An 18,181-nucleotide genomic window follows, 5' to 3' on the forward strand; every position below is an offset into this window, starting at 1 on the left:
CTTCAAGCGCTACCCTCACCGACAACAACTTCCCCAATCATCATCGGTGTCCCCTCACCCCGGGGAGCCTAACCTGAGGGGGTAAGAGAGCCGGTCGGATGGGCCCCGAGTGTGAAACCCAAGAAAGGTCAGGAGGGGTCTTAGCCTGGTCCGAGAGACAATGGCTCCACAGTGACGTAGGCTTACCAGGTGTTGCGTAGCCTCGTCCAGGGTACATTTCTACAGGCTGAAAAGGTGCCTTTGTGTTTTGCGCGTGCTTGTCTCGCTCTCCTGCAACTCATCCGTGAATACTCTTCCTTCCAAGCGATGCACCTTTTCTGCTCCCGGCTACGTGAGACAAGGATTCTCTCAGGCAGAACACAAGGGCCTTGCCCAACGGATCTCAATCACTTACCCCAGAACCTTCTCAAACACGTCTTCTTTCTCTTTTAACATCACAGATTGTTTGTTATACCTTTTAATAGTGCGTCTCTGGTTCTCGGAGTTTGGATACAGACCTTTGTATAAATGTTTTGGGAAGTGATATCTTGGCCATATGATTTTATCTTACACCTGAAGGATGGTTGGTTTATTTTTTGTCATTACAGGCCGAACGACTTCTGAACCGGTGGAGGATACAGACCCCAGCAGCTTCATGGCAGGAATCGTAAGCAGCCCGATTTAACATATCTCAGACGCAGTAGCTATGATTCATAAAGGGATTTTTAAGTTTTCTATTTCCATTAACAATACAATAATAGTTTGTGGGTAACTCATTCCAAAAAGATAGTACTTCAAAACGTCCACATGTCATGACATGGCAAACATGAAAAGATTATCCATATAGGATAATGATTATCAACATAGAGATAAATAGATAGAGAGAGGAGGAGAGATACACACACACAAATAGACACACCGATCGATCGATCAACACAGTCTCTCTCTCTCTCTCTCTCTCTCTCTCTCTCTCTCTCTCTCTCTCTCTCTCTCTCTCTCTCTCTCTCTCTCTCTCTCTCTCTCTCTCTCTCTCTCTCTCTCTCTCTCTCTCTCTCTCTCTCTCCTCTCTCTCTCTCTCTCTCTCTCTCTCTCTCTCTCTCTCTCTCTCTCTCTCTCTCTCTCTCTCTCTCTCTCTCTCTCTCTCTCTCTCTCTCTCTCTCTCTCTCTCTCTCTCTCTCTCTCTCTCTCTCTCTCTCTCTCTCTCTCTCTCTCTCTCTCTCTATGAACAAAGAGACTTACATTAGAGTGCCAAGAAGCAGAACATACCATCACGCAGCACCACGGGCCTAAGGGCTCTGGGAGAACAAGTTCTAGCAGGCCACTGCTCCGCAACACCAAACACACTGGAGTCTTCTCTGTGGTTACACACTCCAACGCCGTGTGTGCGTGTCTGTCTCTTTGTCTGTGTCTGTCTTTTATTATACCTATCTATATCTTTACATTTTGACTCATTTTATCTTTTCTTTTTAATCTCGGCATTTAGCAGTCATGAATGCATTAGGGCTCTGGGTGGGTAGACCATGGACATCTTGGTTTGAATCTAGAACCTTCCACCTGGAGGTTAATAGAAAACTATCCTACCAACCCAGTCATCAATCCACACATTTGTTCATAAAATGTGTACATTTATATTTTATATGGAGTATATCACTTTTCCCCTGTACATAGATGTAAACATAAATGCATGGCTGCTTAGACCACTCACTGGAAGGATTTTGAGGATTTCATGGCACCTTTTGGGGGTCAACTTCATTTCACTCAGATTAATTGTGTCATTAAAAAACAATGCTAAATGTCTTTACATGCCCGTTGCTTACACAAGCCTTGTTATAGAAGATTGGGTCCGTTCCTCATAAATATTAACGCTACGAATTTGATTGACAAATCAGCTAACCAGTAACAACCAAAGGTCTCTTATTAATATTCATGAGGAAATGATGGCACCAACAAATAACAGAATCAGGATGCTAGCTGATCTAAACAATGAACAATGTTCCATTAAATCTTTCATTGGTCATTTAGGATGTTTTTATTTTTTATCCAACCCAGTCGATCAAGACCAACTACCCCGTCCAAGTGACCGATCCTCAGGGTAAGTCCAGCAGCAAGGTATCCCTTTCATTGGGGACCAGACAGCAATTCACGTTTAATTAAATTGTATTTACCATTGTAACATTTATCGGATGATTAACTCCAAAGCAACCGGGTCATCAATGAGCAGGTAGAGGGTTTGACTCCCAGAGGTTGTGCGCTCGAAGACGAATGTCTGCAGTGTCTTTGAGCAAGATGCTGTCACCCCTACCTGCTCGTTAATGACCTGAACAATCTAAAGATAAACTTGGGATAAAGCCTTAGTTTATAGCTATATAATAACTAACCTACCAGAAATAAAGCAGGTGTTATCTATGTATATACATTTTCTGCATTTTCTGGTAGCCATGTTCTCCTTTTGTGAATGCAACCATCATATCTGCATAGGCATGCTTAAGCTTTATAATAGTAGAATTAAGTAGAATTAATATCTATTTTACTATTTTGCATCCTTTAGTGATCTAACTACCTGCTAGCTGTGTGTCTATGACACAGAGATATCCTGTAACATGTGTTTTACTGCTGTCATAACAATAGCTTGTATTGGACTATATAGATATTGTGAATCCAACACACTTTAATTGTCCACACTTACACACACACACACACGTCATGCTGTCGATATTGAGGGGGTCTCTTGTATCTCCTCTCTAGATCCCGTGACCTTTCCCCTGCCCTCCATGCTCCCCAGGTACCCTCCTGCCGACCGGATACGGCAGGTTGGTCTCACTATAGCGAAGGTCGCCTTGCCCCAGAAATAACACAGAGAAATGTATCATATATGTTGGCCTAAAGCATTGATGGAAATGTCATAAGAACTAATATTTTCCACTAAGTCAATATGCAAAGACAAAGCTTTTGTGTAGATTGAAGCCCATGTACGCAAGATTCATGTTAAATAGCGATTCCTTAGCCAAATAAGAAATTCTAACAAAAAGGACAAGGAATTTGTCTGGGTGCACTGCTAAAAAAAGAGCCAAGATACACACGTTAGCTCATCAATGTTGAAAATAACTGCTGAATATTGAAAATATGTTAAATGCAAGTACAGTTGCTTTTTTATTAAACTATTACAGGGAATATTGGTTGTAGTAATGAAAGTAAACAAACTGAAGATGTTTTTATTTCCTTGGTGTAGCCAGTGGAGGACGGTGAAGACTGTATCTGCACCCCGTCACTCTCCCCAGGTGAGGCGGACTTCATTTCATTAAAATGATACTGCTACAAAAAAGTATATATTATTACGAAAATATATATTATCTATTTATTTATCTATTAATTCACTCTTATTTGTATACTTGAAATGATTTGCACCCAACTATCCTTTTATGATGCTGTAATACCTGAATTAATAAAGTGGTGCAGTATCTTATCTAAGCTTAACCTCATTAAACGTAACTTATCTACCCTTATCTCATCATAACCTAGCTTACCTTACAACCCTCACCCCAGACCTTCCCCAGGAGCTGCGGTACCTGAGCGGGATGTGTGAGAAGTGCCGCTACCAGGCGCCAGTGCCTAAGATCAGCGACCTGATGGACGACAAGGACCTGCTGGACTCCCTGCGCCTCAAGCTGGACCCCAACCACTGTACCGTCAAGAACTGGAAGAACTTTGCCAGCCGCTGGGGCATGAGCTACGACGAGCTCACCCTGCTGGAACACCGGACCCAGGGCTCGCTGTCGCACAGCCCCACGCAAGAGTTCCTGCTGCGCTACAACCAGAAGAGTGTGGGTGAGCTGAGCGAACTATGCCGCTTCTACGAACGCATCGACGTGCAGCGGCTGCTGCAGGACTGGCTGGAGAAGGACTGGCCGTCGCGCTGGCAGAAGACACACTGATCCGCCAAGATATGCTTGTGTGTGCGTGTGCGTGTGTGTGTGTGTGTGTGTGTGTGTGTGTGTGTGAGAATATAACTGAGTGTGAAAAAATAATTGTGTGTGTTTGTGAGTAGAAATGTTTGTGTGTGTATATGTGTGTGAATAAAGTTGTGTTTGTATGTGCATGTGTGGGTGCATGTGTGTGTGAGTTGCAGTGTGTATTTGTTTGAAGGTTTATTAAGTTTATGTTTATATCAGGCGGGCTTATCGAACATTATCTCTTGGTTTTGAATATCTCTTGAAATAATGGACGTTGAGGTTTTCTTTATAACTTTGGTTAAGAAGATATAGTTGTGAAACGGTGCAGTTTAAAATAATCGTCTCAACTATTTTTTGCAATAGTCATATTTGATTTGGACTTATTTCTTTCTTAATGCCAAGGTCTTTCTTTAGTATCCATGTCTTCTTGATTTGAAATAAACAAAAGATAGTGATGTATGCTCCGTGAACAATATTTACTTTTTGTTGAAAATAGTTGTGGTTATTAATTGTCAAATATGTCTGGTCGTTTTTGTGGCACAGTCCAGCTATAAGATATTTGAATTCAATTCATTCAATCTTTCTCCTGCCCTCACAATGAAAGATATAGTGAATTATGAATATACAACTTGTATTCATGTTTATAAAGTGTCATTTTTGTCTTAAATGTTTTATAACGGATAGAAAATAACAGTACTGAATGCATTAAAATGTATTTATTGAACAAAAATTTAACAGATTTATACAATTCCATAGTCAAAAAAAAAGTAAAATTGTAGCCTGCTTTTCATATTAAGGCATTGTTCCATATAAAATACTGAGGCAATTATAGATATTCTCAGACAATATTCGGATAAAGCTGATTTAAATTGTTTCAGTGTATGCAATTTCTGATATTTTGTCCTCCTACAGAGACGAGATAAAAAACTCGAACTTCTGGTGCTTTCACTAGCAGGTAACTGCAATATAGTTAAACTTTTTTTTTTACATAATTCTCTCTCTCTGGAATTTGAATTATACACAGCAATTGTGTTCCATTTGGTTGGACTTTTGTGTGTCAGACCTATGATATCTTAAGCAAACGCAAGAAATCTTCATGTATTAGGTTTCAGTTAATTATTTACATAGATATATTGTTGATGCTGCCTATACAGGGTTTGAGAAGCATGTTTAATCAGTATCTGCGTCTTTAACATTCAGGCCAAGCATATTGGAAAGACTTAATGACAATTTATCATTTCCTGACGATCCAACTACTGGATGGTCTAAGCCTAATCCTAAATCAGGTGTGTTAACTTTGAATGTTCCTCCTCTGGCCAGTGAGGAATCATTTGATGCTGAAGCAAAGAGTGCACCCACTTTGGCCTCAGTAGGTGACGTGTTAACAGTCACAGGTTTCTCCCTTGCTAGTTTCAACCGCTCCATAATATCAATCTTTTCCCCCGTGTTTGACTGTGTATTAGGTTTCACCAGGCGTATTCCCTTGCTAAAAACAAATTCCTGTTCGCTTTTGTTAAGACTTCCTTCAGACTTTGGTGGACCTAAGCTATCGTCCAAAAAAAGGTCGGCAGTAATATTGCTCTTGGGTAGCTTGTGGAATGTGAATGCTGGAACATCCACCTCACCATCTGTTCCACTGTCACTGCCCTCTTCTGTTCCACTACCAGATGCAGAATCAACCTTCCGCCCCCAGTGAAATGGCCACCTTATCTTACTTTTGGGGGAATCTTCAGCATCAGCATTTCCCTCAACCCCCAGGTTGAGGTTGGGCTTCACATCAGCTGACATGTCCAGATCTGCGTTCACATCAACATCTGGTGCTTTTGATCCATGCCCCGAAAAGCCAAACTTGGGTAGCTTGAAATGTGGCATTTTTAATGTTCCTTTACCAGTGTTGATACTTGCAGCATTTAAGTCCACTCCTCCATTTACATTCATACTGGGTTCTGAGAGGTTGCCACTTGCTGCCTGGGTACCTATTTTTAACTTGGACAAATCTAGTTTACTGTCAGCGGAAGGGCCTGTAATACTAAGATCTGGTGTACCAATATCAGCTGTGGGACCATCAACTTTAGGACTGGTTAGGCCTAAACTGGGGAGATTAAAATGAGGCATTTTGTATTCACCAGTAGTTGCATCAACATTTGCATCTGGGGCATTTCCTGATAACTTAAGAGCAGGTGCCTGGATATCAGCTTTTGGTAAATCGACATCAAGATTTGGAGCAGAAACATTGGCATTTGGCACATCAATGTCAGCATCCAGCTCTGGCCCCTCCACTTTAGGCTTAGAAAAACCAAATGTAGGTAATTTCATCTTGGGCAACTTGAATTTCCCAGATGTGTCAAGATCAGCATCTACATCAGGTCCATTGATTTCAGCTTTTGGAAAATTCACATCCAGGTCTGGAGTAGATAGATTTCCCTTGACATCTGGGGCAGAGAGATTGAGGTTTGCTCCAGATCCCTGTATATCTGCTTTTGGTAAATTGACATCAATGTCAGCATCCAGATCTGGTCCCTCCATTTTAGGCTTGGAAAAACCAAATGTAGGTAATTTCATCTTGGGCAACTTGAATTTCCCAGATGTGTCAAGATCAGCATCTAGATCCGGTCCATTGAGGTCAGCTTTTGGCAAATTCAGGTCCAGATCTGGAGTAGATAGATTTCCCTTGACATCTGGAGCAGAGAGATTGAGGTTTGCTCCAGATCCCTGTATATCTGCTTTTGGTAAATTTACATCAATGTCAGCATCCAGATCTGGTCCCTCAACTTTAGGTTTAGAAAAACCAAATGTAGGTAATTTCATCTTGGGCAACTTGAATTTCCCAGATGCGTCAAGATCAGCATCTACATCAGGTCCTTTTAGGTCAGCTTTTGGCAAATTCAGATCAAGATCTGGAGTAGATAGATTTCCCTTGACATCTGGAGCAGAGAGATTGAGGTTTGCTCCAGATCCCTGCATATCTGCTTTTGGTAAATTGACATCAATGTCAGCATCCAGATCTGGTCCCTCCACTTTAGGCTTAGAAAAACCAAATGTAGGTAATTTCATCTTGGGCAACTTGAATTTTCCAGATGTGTCAAGATCAGCATCTAGATCCGGTCCATTGAGGTCAGCTTTTGGCAAATTCAGGTCCAGATCTGGAGTAGATAGATTTCCCTTGACATCTGGAGCAGAGAGATTGAGGTTTGCTCCAGATCCCTGTATATCTGCTTTTGGTAAATTGACATCAATGTCAGCATCTAGATCTGGCCCCTCCACTTTAGGCTTGGAAAAACCAAATGTAGGTAATTTCATCTTGGGCAACTTGAATTTTCCAGATGTGTCCAGATCAGCATCCAGATCAGGTCCATTGATTTCAGCTTTTGGCAAATTGAGGTCAAAATCTGGGGAGGATAGACCTCCATCAATCTTTGGGGTAGAAAGGTTCAAATTTGGTGCACTCAAGTCTGCTTTGGGAAGATTCGCGTCCAGACCGGGAATTGAAAGGTCAACATTTTTGTCAAGATATCCATCTAGTTCTGGTCCTTTTACATTTGGTTTAGATGAGCTCCAACTTGGCATCTTTAAAGATGGGAATTTGTATGCTCGGGAGGAAGCATCAGCCTTAATGTCAGCTTTTGGCATGTCAATGTCTAGACTTGGAGCATTGATGCCTCCTTTAATTTCAGGCGTTGACAGGTCAGGTGACTTGAGTTCCAAATTCGGTGATTTGAGATCCAAATTGGGTAAATCGGCACTTGCATCAATGTCTGGTCCTTTTAATTTTGGGGCTTTAAATTTTGGCATCTGGAATTTGGGGAGTTTAAGCTTAGAAGAGGGGCTGTCAATGTCAACCCCAGGAGCATTAAGATCAACGGCTGGGCCTTTGAGGTCAGCATTAGGCATGGTGATACCGAAATCAGGCGTATCAAGACCCTCATCTAGTGCTGGTGCAGCAAGATTAATATCTGCGCCTTTCACATCCACATCAGGTGTTTGGAGATCTAAGCTTGACGACTTGAGCCACTTTGGCTTTTTAAGAGTGGTCCACTTAACCTTTCCAGAAGGAGCGTCAATATCCATATTCGGTGCAGACAAATCCATATTAGGTCCATCAAGTGATCCTGAAACCTTAGGAGTGGTGAGATCAAGGGCAGGAGAATTCACATCTGCATTAAGATCCAAATCCGGAGCATTTAGTTTGGACCCAATAAGCCAGTTCTTAGGCCTTTTGAGAGTTAGGAACTTATTCTTTCCAGATGCAGCAGGCAGATCAACATCAGGTCCAGTGAGATCTCCATCAAGACTTGGAGTGGATACATCAATGTCTGGTGTGTGAAGGTCTGCATCAACTTTTGGTTTCTTCCACTTCAAATGAGGCCAATGGATCTTTTGTGATGAGGCAACATCAAGATCTGGGGCAGAAACATCGATATTGGGACCATTGATGTCAGCTTTGGGAAGATTCAAAGACATATCTGGTGCATTGACATCTGGTGTATTGAGGTCTGCATCGAGTTTGGGTTTCTTCCACTTCTTATGAGGCCAGTTGATCTTCCCTGATGGAGCATTGATGTCGAAGTCTGTCCCTTCGAGTTCAGCATTCGGTACATCCAAAGCCAAATTTGGTGTGCTTATCCCCCCGCTCATTCCTGGTGGAGAGAGGTTGAGATCTGGAGTTTTCAGGTCAGCATTAACGTCCATGTCAGCTTTTGGACCCTTGAGATCAAGCTTTGGTTTTTTCCAATTTAAGTGAGGCCAGTTGATTTTCGGAGCGTCAACATCCAAATTGGGGCCATCAAGGTTAGCTTTTGGAAGGTCAAGGCCTACTTCTGGTGTTGACAGGTCTCCGTCAAGCTTTGGTGTTGAGAGACTCAGGTCAGGGTTAACCTTAGGACCCTTCCATTTCTGATGTGGCAACTTAATTTTTCCAGTTGAAGCATCCATGTCCACATTTGGGGCAGCCAAGTTAACATCTGGGCCGTTCAAATTGACATCTGGGCCATTCAAATTCAGATCTGCGGTTTTAGCATCTATTGTGGGTGCCGACAGATTGACACCTGCAGTTGGAAAATTTACAGCAGGAGTGTCCAAATCAGCATTCATCTTCCCAAGATTAATCCCTCCTGTTGCTCCCGTGCCACCGATGTTGGGCAGATTAAAGTTTGGCATCTCAAATTTGGGGCTGTGAAGTTGCCCCCCTTAACTCCTGTTTTTTTAAGTCCTAGTGTGGCATTGGGTGAGGACAGTTCAGCAGAGGGGGCACTGATAGAGTTGCCAAAACCTGCTCCATTTAAGTCAAGTCCTGGCAGTCCTGTATCTGCAATCCTGAAGGTGCCACTACCATCTGCAGAGGGTTTGTTTAGGTTAAGATTGGGCAGTTCTCCATTAATGTCCCCATCCAGACCAATGGCAGAGTTTAACTTGGTATTCAGGCCGGTAAGATTAAGAGCTGGTGCCTCGCCTTGGGCCTCAAGGGACGGCATCTTCTTCTGCTTGTAACTGGTAGTAAGCATCTAGCGAAAGAATTAATTGGACAAAAACAGCGTTCAGATATCAGGCAGACGAGTAAATAAAAAATGACTTAATAAAGTTATAATGACAGTACAACTGCATGTCACACTATTGTAGTTTTAGCAGTAAGCTTGACATTACGCATTACAATGAACAATACACAATTCGTACTTGGGAGTCATGGTATTAGTACTAGTTCAACCTATTCCGTTATACAGGAACTTTTACTCGACTTTCATTAATACCTTACCCTATTAATTCCTATTGCTACCCCCTACTCCATATGATTATCAGACTGTCAAGTGGGGTCCCACTGGTCTAAAGCTTGTGAGTGAGGTTGTTAGTCTGATGTACCTTGCCTGGGCCACTCAGGGACCCTGGGTCGATGCCAGCACTCAGGTCAGATTTGGTCAACACCGTCATGTTTTCGTCGTACGGCTCCAACACCTTCAGGATCTTCAGGACGTCCTGTTTGCTCAGGTGGTCCAGGTGAACGGTTGCTCCAACGATCTCATCGCCTGTGAGAAGATGAAGGTCAGGTTATTTACGTGAGCTTTGCTGCACTGAAAATAATGCATCAGGGCACCATCAACGCCACACAAACTTTATGTACAATAAAAACAATGTAATGAGAATGATGTAATTATTTATGATGGAAACCTTCTAGAACTACAGTCTGAATTGACTCCTATGTATGAAACCTCAGAAAACTACGGTCTGAATGGAGTACTACGTATGAAACCCTATGGAACTACAGTCTGACTGGAGTCCTATGTATGAAACCTCAGAAAACTACAGTCTGAATGGAGTACTATGTATGAAACCCTATAGAACTACAGTCTAAATGGAGTACTATGTATGAAACCTTATAGAACTACAGCAGTGGCGGCTGGTGATCAAAAATGTTGGGGGGCACAGTAAGACAGTGGGTCTGGGGTTCCCCCCCCCCATGAAAAGAATTTCATTTAATAGATTTGATTTCCTGTATTCTGGTGCATTTTGGGGATGGCCACTTTTACTTACTATTCATAGCCAACATCCTGACTTTCAGGGCCTGGACAAGCTTACACTGCATATACAAACCTACTTTATGGCCTTTCCACCAGCCATTGCTATTTGACCCATTGTTGTTATTCTGATATCCAGACAAATCATGATCACTGTCCTATAGCATCCATTTTTTGAGTGTCAATGTCTACAAATGCAGTTAGAAAAATATGGGACAGTCGCTTCATTTTGTTTATACGCTACAGGCCGAAAGACTAAATTAATATGTAACTTACTTGCTCCTTTTAATAACATTGTTTGGGGAGTCCAATTCCTCCACTGAAAAGGGTGAAAAGTGCTTACAACTCTCTGCTAGTTAGCGATCTATCTATCCTCTACATGTAGTTGTGTTGCACGATTGCTGCTGAGGGAGGTAGCCTATTTGATTGATGTGGTGATGACAAAAAAGAAAAGCGATACCATGGGCCTGGGGCGCACACTTGTGCGACCCGAGGGCGAGTTTTCTTGTGCCAATGAAAAGCTGTCTTGATAGACAGCAAAAAGTTAGCGAGCTTACATTGACTTCAACGTGGCCAGCGCCCCTGTCTTGGAGGAGGGCTTTATTTTGAATGACCAATAACTAGCCTAGCCCAAATCATTGACGTTCAGACGCATTTAAATGGTTGCTGGCAGTAGCTGCGTTTCCATCTAAAAAGGTGATGCGAATCTTTAGAAAGTTCGCAAAAAAGTAATTTGAATTAGGTGCGTTTCCATCAAGTGGTTGGAGCGGAATAGGGTGATGACGTTACACGTTGATGTCGGCAGGGTTGCTATGGCCGGTCCTTATGCGGGAATCGGAAAGACTGTCAGTCCTGTGTGTTCAAAGTTCGCTACGTCACAGCTGATTCGCAAAATGTGTTTCCATCTCCCATTTGGCGAATTTACTCTGTTTCGCATTTCTCAAAAACCACCTCAAGCGAGCGGATAAACTTTTTTACGAGTTAGAGGATTTTGATGCGAATTTTGGTGTTTCCATCACCGCTTACTGATTCGATACTTCAAAGTTCACATTAAATTGGGGGGGATGGAAACGCACCTAGTGACAAGTATGTCACACAATTAAACGAGGATAAACGCTATATCTTTTTGTTGATTTATTTCGTATTGATAATAGTTGATTGATAGTTGGCAGATATATTCAAGTGAATATTTCACGGAGGGGTGGCGCCCTAGCGCCCTCTATTGACCCACCGCCACTGAACTACAGTCTAAATGGAGTCCTATGTATGAAACCCTATAGAACTACAGTCTAAATGGAGTCCTATGTATGAAACCTTATAGAGCTACAGTCTGAATGGACTCTAAACCTTATAGAACTACTGTCCAAGTGGACTCCTCCCTATGTATTAAATCTTGTATAGCTGCAGTCTATATGGACTCCTCTCCATCTATTAAACCTTGTATAACTACAGTCTATGTCCACTACTCTCCATATATTACACCTTATAGAACATCATTATGAATGTGTCGTCCGTGTAAATGCATTAAACCTGATAAATGCTGAACTAGGATCTAGTGATCTCTATCTTTGTCATCTTAATAAACTCCATAAATCCTTAAGAAATCCCCAATGGCGTTCCTGTAGGATGACAAATCCTTCGTTGTTCTTCGTGTTATTGTGCCACCTAGCTCTGATTACGTCTACACTCGTCATAGTGTGAAGAGGTGGCTAAACTGGAAACACAGCCTAATTTAAATTCCTGGCCATCGGGTTGCTCTCTTAGTTTCTACTGCAGTCTGACAAACCCTAGTGTGAGGACCTGCCTAGAGATGGGATGTGTGATCTGCAAAGCTGCATAACTATTCGTCGACACCTACAATCATCAACTTTATCTTACAATTATATATTTGTCACATTCACACATCATAAAGGCTATTCTGACTTGTTTTACGCTGACTCATTATTCTTATGAGTCATTATTGAAATATGAAAGCCGGTTTGAGCTGGTCTACCGCTTGATCTCCAAGTTGAAAGGAAGTGTTTGGGAGGTCAAATTCACTAGCCTGGCTCCGCCCGCCTAATGCCGCTTTTCCACTGCATGGTACCAGCTCGACACGACTCGACTCAGCTCGCCTTTTTTGCGTTTCCACCGCGAAAACATGGTATCTGGTACCTGAAGTGGCTGCTTTTTCTAGTACCGCCTCGCTCTAGGTTCCAAGCGGCTGAGCCGATGCTAAAAGGTGACGTCGGCAGACGGCCGGCCACTGATTGGCCAGAGAGTGTGACGAAGTCACGAGAGCGACATGGCAACCATGCTGGTAACAGCCATAGCAGCGCCGCAGCCAACATATTCCACTTCTTCAACATGCCAGCTAATAATACGAACACGAATACCATCGCATCGATGTTCTCCATTGTTGTTATGTGGGTTCTGTCCATGTGTGGGTTACGTAGGTGTTGTTTGCGTCGCATACAAAAATACGTCACGGCCCTTTCGCGCAGCCGACCCCGCCCACGTCCCGGAGGTACTATTTGCGGTGGAAAAGGACCCGCGCTGCTACCGTGTCGAGTCGTGTCGAGTCGTGTCGTGTCGAGTCGAGCTACATGTGTTTCCGCTCAATTTGAATTTCCCTTCAGTACTAGGTCTGGACCTGCTGTATGTAATTTGGTTTTCTGGTGCCGCCACAGCGGCCACCAATCAGCGAACAGAGGGCGTGTCTGAGAACAATGACGATAAAGTCGTACGCCAGTTTGAGTTGTTGTTGTAGGTCGGTAGTTGATTTACAATGTGCAATTTTTCCCTGATAAATTAAATTCGACGAACAAAACCTGCAGCTGTCGTTGACGGACATTTTCGTGCAGACGCGCAAGGTGTTTGGTTTGTGTACAACCTGCGCGTGATTCCCGGCGCATGACATACGTCACAACCAAACGTTAGCGATTGGTTATGGCAGATCCAGAGTGGCACTGGGCAGATCCAATCATTTTAAACTTCAACAGACACCCGCCTTCAAGTGACGTTAACGTTTGTCAATTGATTAGGTCCAGACTCTCTGTACAAATTAAATGAAATTAAGTGAAGTACGAGAGTCTGGTAGAAGAACCAGGCTACAAATTCACTGCACTACTGTTACTTCAATTTGTATTACATTTTTCATAACCATTAGTACTTGAATTTTCTAAATAGCAACTTCTATTCAGATTAGAAAAATAAAATATTGGGCCAAAAAGTTCCCAGCATGGCGCGTGCGTTCGTGCGTGCGTGCGTGCGTGCGTGTACCTCTTTCAGTCCACTGCTGGCGGAGATGCTGGTGTCGGCGAGTCCCTTGATGACCACGCCCCCTCTCTCAGAGTCTTCCAATTGGAGACTATCAGAGAATGATTTCCCGTCTTCGCTCTGGTTGGTGGCAAAAAGACAAAGATGTGGTCCTGACAAAGACAATGGTAGTGGGGGCAGGATAGTCTAGTGGCTAGAATTACGACTCCAAATCAGAAGGTTTTGGGTTTGATCCTCAACGTAAGGAGGCTGCACGCATCCTAGAGCCAGAAGCTGTAACGCTTGATGACATGTCTCTGAATTACACACTAAATGTTTGGATTTTTAAAAAAGGGTAATCTAAAAAGGTCAGGAATATATTCTTACTCACCATGTTTTTTAGGTGTTTTTACAACGGCATGTCACGGAACTGTCGGGTAAGGTAGGAGTATCACAGAGTCCCTCTGTGAAAACACAATAGTTTAATTAATAGCCTGTAATGTTATCAGGCAGCTTCCTCATTCTATCAATGGAACCTTGATGTCAGATAAAACCCAAGAAAATAGTACATTCCACACTTTATATATACATGCACATACACACAGTGTGGAAGCTTAAAGTCTCCCGAGAATAAAGACATGGCAGTATTGTTAGCACTGAAAAATAAAACATACCCACTAATACCCACTCAACCAATTACACAAACGCATAAAGTACTCCATGTGTTATGTTACGATTGCATTTTGCAGTACATTCCTGGAACATCTTGACAACTCAACCAAGCTGGTTGGAAAGATGTGTAGAATAACAATTATAACCTTTTAGTCATTGATCAAATTATGCAGTTTAGTTCCATGACTCCATTAAGAATTGAATGATCAATCTTTATGCAGCAGGGGGAGGGGGCAGTGACTTCTATCGCTCTACTTCGGCCACGCACGGTGGCGTTCTTACTGGCCACCATTTCATCAGGAACTAATAATCCACACCCGTGTTTTAGGATGTCATGCCTCTCTATTCCCTCTGCATTTTGCCAAAAACGTGGTGGTGACTATTACGAATAGTGGTTTGTTTTACTCCGTGCTTTTGTACTGCGTCTGTACTTGTACTTACATCAGTAAAGGTTATTTTTACAAACGCATCGCTGCCTGCTGCCACTTCTTTCGCACCGCACTTCGACCCACAACTCTTTCGCATCGCACATCCCACAACTTACCCGGTCCATAACCGAAGATGCAGCCAGGAGTGAAGGGTGCAGAGCTAATAAATACGCCAGAAATCCTTAACACAGGTGCGGATTATTAGTTTATGATTGTATGGTGACGGTTAAGGACGCCGCCGTGCGTGGCCGAAGTAGAGCGCCCAGAAGATGCTGCAGCTCCGCTGCGTAACATATCAAATAGTTAATGTTTCACAGCCCTCTAAACTTTTTCAGACGATTGTGCTCTTTAGATAAAGACCATAAACAATTAAGCACAAAGTTGTGAGATACATACACACGCACAGCGTTGACAGAGCCCACAGCCGTTCAAACACGCGCACACACACACGCACGCGCGCGCACTACACACACACACACACACACACACACACACACACACACACACACAAACGCCAAAAAAAGTGAGATCAGCCTCCTTACTACATTGATTTTAATTGTCAAGGTAAATGCCAAAGTGTGATTCCTTTTAAAAAGCTGTTAATTGAAAGTCATTTGTTCAAACCGGCTGGACTGACTGGAGTGGGCTGTCACATGGTGGCAGCGGGTGTCACAGTGACAGTGACACACACTGCGTCTGACGTGTCAGGCGGGTTGCATGTGGTACCTCAAACCAGTCGGTTGGGATGCATGCTAGGTGAGCACCACATGCGCTCTCGCCATCCGACCACACCCGCACGCACCTACTAGTTTAAACACTAAACAAAGTCTCCCGAGAATAAAGCCATGTTCTTAAATCAAGGAACAGTTTTTGGTAAGGTCTTGTACATGGAGCCACGCAGGAAGTTAGGTGGAACGCAGGAATTCAATTAATTTATGGGTTATGCTATTACACCCCTAAAAAAACATTAATCTGTCCAGAAAAATAGTCCAGGAAATATTCTATGAGATAGGGTGCAATAGTGGGGTGCAGCGGTAGCCATCCTGGAGTGAACGAACCCCATCCCTTCTCGTTCATGACCTGTATCTGAATTCACGTTAAGTCACTTTGGATCTGCTCAATGACTAATCAGTTAACAACGTTGTAAATACTCGTGTGACAAGGTTACTCTTGTGTCAAGGTTACGTTTTAGGGTGTGATAGGAGTTTTTCCTGCTCCAGGGGGCCCACACCCATGTGCATGGTGCTTCTGCCCAGCAGGGGTGCTATTGTTCATAATCCATCTCGCCCACCTCAATGATACACGCGCCTACACACACACTCAACGGCCCCACGTCTGCCATGCTACAAACAGCCCCCAATCCAGGATTAAGAAGCAAGAACACAGTAAGGTGGACATCAACAATCCAAACGATGCGAATCGTTGGACAACATAGAGGCACCAGGGAGAAGGGACCCTTCGGTTCCCAAGTTCACACCTCAGGAACTTTACCTTAAGGGCGCGTTTAGTTATTCCGCATGCAATTCTGCGCTACGTACTAAGCAGAGGCCCGTTTAAAGAGCCGTGTGGTGAAAGTGGGAGACGATATTGTACACACACACATCACAGTAATCAATGCATTGGAAACAGGTTTGAAATACCATAACTGTGGCCAAGCACTGCCAGAGGAGTCAGAATCTCTCATGTTGACGTCGGTACTACCGCAGGGATACCATTGGATTTGCAGTAATACTGCCATGGCTGTTGATGCCAAGCATCACATGGCATTTTTTATAACAATCAATAGGATTATGTGTTGCTGTTGTTATAATATACAGTATAGCACATAAAAAAGTTGACGCAACATTATACCCATACAAGCCTTTATAGAATCAGCTCAGTTTATTGGGTTGATAAGTTTAAATTGAGGAAAGTACTAATTCAAACAAAACCCTTCTAAATTTCTAGAGATAAAATCCCATCAAAATTTCTTAGTTTTACACAAGGATTCCACATCTATGACCATAGATGCATCAAGTGGCAATTTAAATGTACGTTTTCCATTCCAATTCATCCATTTGAATCTTGACTCTTGAATGATTTTGAGAGACGAGAGAGATGGGGAGAGAGAGAGAGAGAGAGAGAGAGAGAGAGAGAGAGAGAGAGAGAGAGAGAGAGAGAGAGAGAGACTCACTTTGTTGAGGGTGCAGGTCAGGTAGTCCAGCTGAATGGGTGGCTCTGAGAACAGGTGGCTCTGAGAACAGGTAGGTGTGAGGTCCAGGCAGGTGTGAGGACCAGGTAGCGGTGAAGTCCAGGTAGGTGTGAGGACCAAGTTATTGTGAGGTCCAGCTAGTTTTGATTCCACAAGGGGATGTGACAGCTAGTTTTGTGGACGAGGATGGAAGTGTCATACTGTCACCTCATCAGCCTGGAGAACAGGTTGGGCTGCATGAGGACCGCCCCTCACACACACACACACACACACACACACACACACACACACACACACACACACACACACATAGTTCTCTCACACACACACACACACACACACACACACACACACACACACACACACACACACACACACACAGCCACTCACACACACATGCACACACACACATGCACTCTCATGCTACAAAACTAAGTATTTGGTACCACACACTCAACCTCACACAAACATGTTGAACTCGATTGCAGAGAGGCATGCAGTGCAGCGTTGTGGGCTTGGTGACCGATACTTACCTAGAATGAGAGCGATACAGGGAGAGAGCGATAGAGAGCCAGAGGTAGAGAGAAAGAGAGGGATAGGGGAAGGAAGATAAGAGACAGGGGATAGTGAGAGCGAGGCAAACACACTACAAAGGCCTTGCACCAACTAACTCGGCATCACTTTGGTTACAATTTAGTTTTTATGGCCTTTTCCCACAAGCATCTATCAAGAGAGACAATCCCTGCGAGCCATGTCTGCTGTGGAAAGAGTTACAAAGTGCAGGTTTGAATACTCACTAAACATACAAAAAGGGAAGCAACAGAGGGAAGTTGCAGGTGCTGTCACTTTAAAATATACAAGAGGGGCACATAAACACAGATCGATCTGCGATCCTTCATAAACCTACCTTAGTCCTGATAAACACAATCAGGTTTCAAAAACACACAGTCTTCCTTAACAAGCTCAGTCTGTATAAACACACTCAGCCTTTAAAACACATCCAGTCTTCAGGAACACACCCATTCTTCATAAGCACACTCAGTCTTGATAAACACACTCAGTCTTCATAAACACACCTTCGTCTACTTAGACTTGCCACAGTCCTCATAAACACGCCTCGTTAGCATCACCAGGAAACAATTCGGCAGAACCGTGATCACCATGGCGACTGTCAGCCAATGTGGAGGACTGAATAGTTAACTACTCTACTGTTCCTAA

At 43.3% G+C, this 18,181-nt stretch overlaps 2 protein-coding genes across 5 annotated transcripts in view; one reads left to right on the forward strand and one right to left on the reverse strand.

Annotated features, from left to right (window-relative positions):
* The window catches only part of edaradd (EDAR-associated death domain), a 6,831-nt gene extending 2,443 nt beyond the window's left edge, over nt 1–4,388 (forward strand). Inside the window, exons 2-6 of one of the 2 annotated variants that reach the window (XM_030379523.1) lie at nt 588–646; nt 2,002–2,071; nt 2,725–2,789; nt 3,209–3,257; nt 3,523–4,388. In XM_030379523.1, the coding sequence (XP_030235383.1) occupies nt 588–646; nt 2,002–2,071; nt 2,725–2,789; nt 3,209–3,257; nt 3,523–3,911 (632 nt within the window). In that variant the 3' untranslated portion in view covers nt 3,912–4,388. The remainder of the gene's footprint in view (nt 1–587; nt 647–2,001; nt 2,072–2,724; nt 2,790–3,208; nt 3,258–3,522) is intronic. The other variant, XM_030379524.1, reaches the window with a different exon arrangement.
* Nucleotides 4,389–4,630: 242 nt separating this feature from the next.
* On the reverse strand, nt 4,631–17,153 carry si:ch211-125o16.4 (neuroblast differentiation-associated protein AHNAK). 3 transcript variants are annotated; one of them, XM_030379522.1, is made up of 5 exons: nt 16,946–17,153; nt 14,064–14,136; nt 13,697–13,813; nt 9,783–9,947; nt 4,631–9,430 (listed from the first exon to the last, which is right to left on the reverse strand). In XM_030379522.1, the coding sequence occupies exons 2-5, from the start codon at nt 14,064–14,066 to the stop codon at nt 9,017–9,019; spliced, it is 699 nt and encodes a 232-aa protein (XP_030235382.1). In that variant the 5' UTR covers nt 14,067–14,136; nt 16,946–17,153; the 3' UTR covers nt 4,631–9,016. The 3 variants fall into 3 exon arrangements, with proteins under 3 accessions (XP_030235382.1, XP_030235381.1, XP_030235380.1); XM_030379521.1 differs by lacking the exons at nt 13,697–13,813; nt 14,064–14,136; nt 16,946–17,153 and having other exon boundaries at nt 4,631–8,345; nt 8,448–9,430; nt 9,783–9,945; XM_030379520.1 differs by lacking the exons at nt 13,697–13,813; nt 14,064–14,136; nt 16,946–17,153 and having other exon boundaries at nt 9,783–9,945.
* Between the last annotated feature and the right edge of the window lie 1,028 nt (nt 17,154–18,181).

Source organism: Gadus morhua, chromosome 15 (genome assembly GCF_902167405.1).
Source record: "Gadus morhua chromosome 15, gadMor3.0, whole genome shotgun sequence".
In the NCBI taxonomy this organism is placed as follows: domain Eukaryota; kingdom Metazoa; phylum Chordata; class Actinopteri; order Gadiformes; family Gadidae; genus Gadus; species Gadus morhua.